Source organism: Solanum tuberosum, unplaced genomic scaffold (assembly GCF_000226075.1).
Source record: "Solanum tuberosum cultivar DM 1-3 516 R44 unplaced genomic scaffold, SolTub_3.0 scf00132, whole genome shotgun sequence".
In the NCBI taxonomy this organism is placed as follows: domain Eukaryota; kingdom Viridiplantae; phylum Streptophyta; class Magnoliopsida; order Solanales; family Solanaceae; genus Solanum; species Solanum tuberosum.
The window spans coordinates 638,615-643,540 of record NW_006239055.1 but is presented as its reverse complement, the minus strand read 5'-3'; the positions used below and the strand labels follow the sequence as shown (position 1 = coordinate 643,540).

The 4,926-nt window shown below is 34.5% G+C and overlaps 1 protein-coding gene across 1 annotated transcript in view; it reads left to right on the top strand.

Annotated features, from left to right (window-relative positions):
• Positions 1-4,154, top strand: part of LOC102596904 (polygalacturonase-like) — a 20,401-nt gene extending 16,247 nt beyond the window's left edge. The window contains exon 6 of the mRNA XM_006351033.1: positions 3,731-4,154. Within this exon, the coding sequence (XP_006351095.1) occupies positions 3,731-4,154 (424 nt within the window). The remainder of the gene's footprint in view (positions 1-3,730) is intronic.
• Positions 4,155-4,926: the final 772 nt, after the last annotated feature.

The following is a 4,926-nucleotide window of genomic DNA, read 5'->3' as shown; positions in this document are numbered from 1 at the left end:
TTATGTTTAGCATTCCAACTCGCATACTCGTACATTCAATGTACTGATGCCATTTGGCTTGCATCATTTTATGATGCAGACACAGGTAACCATGATCAGTATCCAGCGCCTCGTTGATCCAGTTGAGCACTCAGAGTCAGTTGGTGAGCCTCCTTGCTTTCCAGAGGGCTACTTTTACATTGATTTAGTAATTTAGTTGTTAGGATGATCGGGGGTCTTGTCCCAACATCCCTTCTTATTTTATTGAGCACTCAGAGTCAGTTGGTGAGCCTCCTTGCTTTCCAGAGGGCTACTTTTACATTGATTTAGTAATTTAGTTGTTAGGATGATCGGGGGTCTTGTCCCAACATCCCTTCTTATTTTATAGGCTTCATAGATAGTTAGTAGTTCAGTTGTCTTTACATTTTTATTTCTTATGTTAAGAATTGAGTTGCCATCTATGGTTAGTTGAATGTTTTATCCTTTAACATCATGAGTTTAATTTGAGACAGTTGTTTTATAAGTACATTTGATCATTGTAATAATGCTTAGAGTCTTCCGCTGAGAGTCTAGCGAGGCCAAGGGTTCGCTTAGGGACAAAAATGGTTCTCGAGTGCTAGTCTAGCCCAGGGTGTAGGCTTGGGGCGTGACAAACTTATAGCCTTTTATAATCTCGTAAATTCTAATCATAATATGTACAATAGCTAAAGAATTTTGTGATTCAATCCCTAAACCAAAATGTGGTTTACGTTACATTAAGAATTACCTAACTTTAAAATTGATTCCCAATTTTAGGTCCCAAGAAGAAAATGTTCTCTGGGTCGAAAGCTTCTCTATCGATGAAGTTTTTTGAATGAGATAAACATGACTAGATTTCAAACAAGTATATCTCCTAAAATATAAAAAGTTATGTGTGCCATAACATATCAAATTAAATATATTTGAATCTAGTTTTCAAAGCAATAAATTATTCTTCAATAGGATATTTTTACACAAAGTTATGCCCATTTTACTAGAGGCTGTCTTGCTGTGCCCAACTACCCAAGCTGCCAACTGTGTGATAGCACACCCAAAGACAGTGGCTACTGCCTTGATATGCACTAACTAAGCATCCAAGATGTGTTCTGTGTGATAGCGCACATCAGTAAAGTTATAATAACCCCTAAAGACGTGGTTCAACTCCCAAGTTCAAAAATTTATTCTAGAAAGAGAAGTTTTCAAGAAATTAACTCACTCCCTCCAAGGTTCATCTTTCATCCAAGATAAGATTTGACCATAAATATTGATGATTTATTCATCTTATCACCAATTGACAACTTCTACTCATGAAATCTATAGGTTTTCAAGAAAATTCACCTGTAGGATTCAAGAAAAAGTTTTTGATATCTTTTCCTCCAAAGATCATACCTTTCTCAATAATCTAGAGTGTTTAAGGTATGTAAGGTTGTCTCCATGTCTGGGGTCATCTTGTTCTTCCCCACGAACTATATTTTCATGTTTTCATAGTATCTGCCATGAATGAGTTGGGATTTGAAAGAAACTCTATGTTCTTGAATTATTCTCGATTCTTTATGAAACCCCAAGTACCCTCCATAAAAACATCATATTTCACATGAAGATTCTTACTCCCATGAGTTTACAAGATTTCCTTCGTGAAATTATGAATAATTATGGATATAGCGGTTTGTATTTTGAAAACTAAGTCTAATGAATTTTTAGTAACTTCTTAATTCTCGTGTTATAAACCCTAGAATTATGAACTATGAAATTCCCCAAATGTAAATCTTATGATGCTATCATATATTTCCTTGACTACATTATTATGATAGAATATATGTCTCTCAAGAATGTAAAGTTATAATTATTGTAACCTCATGATATAAAGATATGAACAAAATATATAAACTATTGTCCTTGAAAGTTATGAATATGGGCCTTCGGGCTAATCCATGAACACATGAGTTTAAGAGAGCTAAATGATTAATCGAAAAGGCAAAAGTCTAAATGATGAATGCATGAAATCACGTCTATTAATGTAGGTTAAGGATCGTACAATTGGTTTGTATAACTACTTCTTTTATGTCCCTAGTAAGAGCTAGTTATGGATCTACATGACATGTACACGCATGTCTCATACCCAACAAGGTATGAGAGGACTTAGGTGATCGAACTGAGATTAGACTACATTCATTCATATGGTGGTTTATGTTGAATACACTATTATACTCCCATAATGAAATAGTATGATGATAGAAGCACCCCTAAGGAAGTCCAAATGAACTCATCTCTTAACCTTCATATGTTACGATTATGACTATGTTAGTTTGTACTGATCTTGATATGTACGACTATGTTTTATTTTGCTATTTGACATATAATACTTTTTCACATGTATTTAAGTTCTTTTTGTTGGGGCTGTTTCATCAATTTAATTGATGCAGGATTAGATACTCAAACACGTGACAAGCCGCTCATTAGGTTTCATATCTTTTGAATTCCTAATATTATTGTGTATGATTTGTTCATTGCAACATTGTAAGTCTAGCTAGAGAATATAAAATGTAACATTAATTAACTCAGTGTTTACTGTATCTGATAATTGATTAAGGATAAAGTCTTGGACAAGGGCTAGCACTGGTTTTGTCACAAATATTAATTATCAAAATATTATGATGAAGAATGTTGACAATCCAATCATCATTGATCAAAACTATTGCCCCAACAACCAAGGCTATCCTAGCCAGGTAACTCCTATATTTTAAAAAAATTCCAACTATAACAATATACCCATTGTAATCTCACATATTAAATGCAAGATAGATAGAGTATACATATACATTATTTTTATCTAATCAAGGTACACAAAAATTCAAAAAACTTCGGACTCAAATAACACATAAAAATAGTGTAAAAATAAATAAGACATAACAAACAATAGGAAAAGCGTTACATAACATTCAATAAACAAATACTAGTAACAATAGCCAAATAACGTGATAATCAAAGCAGAAAAATAACAATGAAACATAAATCATAGGATAAGAAACTATAAGAATAATATTGTCACAACCCTGGTCGTCGCGATTGGCACCCACACTAACCCTTCAGTGGGAGAACTATTACTACAACCCAACTAAGCAATGAACATAAAACTAAGCATTTAAAGATACAGAAGCAAGTTTAAATGACTAAATAAAATACGGAGTTCCCATAAACTCTGAGGGTCTAACAAAACAACTATTGAGGAAATTGAATACCTAGAACTGAAAGTCATTGTACCAAAACTCTACCAATAAACAAGTCTAAGAAAGTGGGGTGCAACCCCGAAAACTAGATATAAGTAAAAGTCTAAACATGTAGTTTAAGTCCAAAAATAAAGAACTAAACAAGTGACGGATCCATGGCAGCCTGAAAGAATTGGCTCACATTTGAATCCGGTCGTGGTCAATAATCTCCTAACTGAGGTATGTCAGTAGCAGCCTGAAGATTCCCTGTACTAAACAAAGAAAGAACAAGTGCAATATCAGTACATGAAACCTATATTCATTATATGACAAATTTGAAAAAAAAGGAATATCATAAAGCATGGAGGAAGAATGACTACAAATGCAATGGAAAGAGAGATAAATAGAAACATTCATCTACTGATTGTTTGTAGATATCCCTGGCTTATTAATGTGCCCAAGTCCTGACCTCATATTGTTCAATTCTTGGAATCATATACCCCTATCATTTCTTGCAAAGTTATTAGATGGATATGCCCTATTGCAGGAAGTTATAAGTGCAACACTGGTGGTTCTAGTAAATACAATAGTCAATGTAGTTCAAAGGCTTTTTGTGTAAGAGATAGCCAAGGAAGTTTGGTTTTTGTTGAAGCTGAAAGAATTGAGTTTTGTGATGCTTTAGAAGCTGAAGTTACAACATTCAAGAATGGATTGAATCACTGTGTACAAAATAATCTACTGCCTCTTGTGATGGAAACAAATTCATTGATTATCAAAAGGATATTAGATGGTGATTGGGAAATTCCATGGAATATTTCAGTGCATATTAGATATGTTCAAGAGATATTAAAGGAGAAGGGGGTGGTGGTTGCACACATCTTGAGGGAAGGAAATACACTGGCAGCAGTGTGTATGGTTTTGCAGGTACAAAATCCAATTTTCCTCGAATGAAGAGTTACCAATTCAAACGTGAACAAGCAAGGCAAATCAAATCTCAGAACAAAGAAATATCAACACATAAATCATGAATTAAGGTAATTGATTCATATGAACAAAACAACAACTAATCCACATAAGGGTTACATAACAGAAAATGGACTGATCAATCTTAGGAAAGTGTAATATATGGAACTACAAACGCTTATCGACCAAGATTGGAAAATACCTGGGACAACCTTAAATTTGATGTAGTGGTATTAGTTCCTAGAGCTCAATCGGCACGATTTAAGGATGGATCAGTGTATTTCTTCTGATTAAGGTTGACTCAGATATCAATAGAGGGATTGGTCCTTACCTTGAAGTAAGAAGATGACAACACTATCGAACTGAAGAAGTCTTCAGCGTGTTTGGATTCATGGTGCTCGTGAGATCTTTGAACACCCAAATGAATACCACTCAAGTTCAATGCAGTTCTACCATGCTTGCTTCAAAGAGTGACGAATTTTGGAGCTCCAATGGAAGACCTTTGATGCTATGGAAGGATGCAATTCCGACAACCCAGTACTGTTTGTTTCTTGTTTTCGATCTGGGCTTGAGTCACTTTTGGACTAAAGCCAATGTTTTCACTATTTTGTTTCAATAAATGGGGTTGCCCAGATTTAACTTAAAAAAAGTACACGAATCCAAGGTGTACTGGTAGGATCACGCGGCTACTCACGTAAGCCCAATATATACAAGCAATTGCAACATAGTAAGCACACATATACAGAATACATAGTTCAGT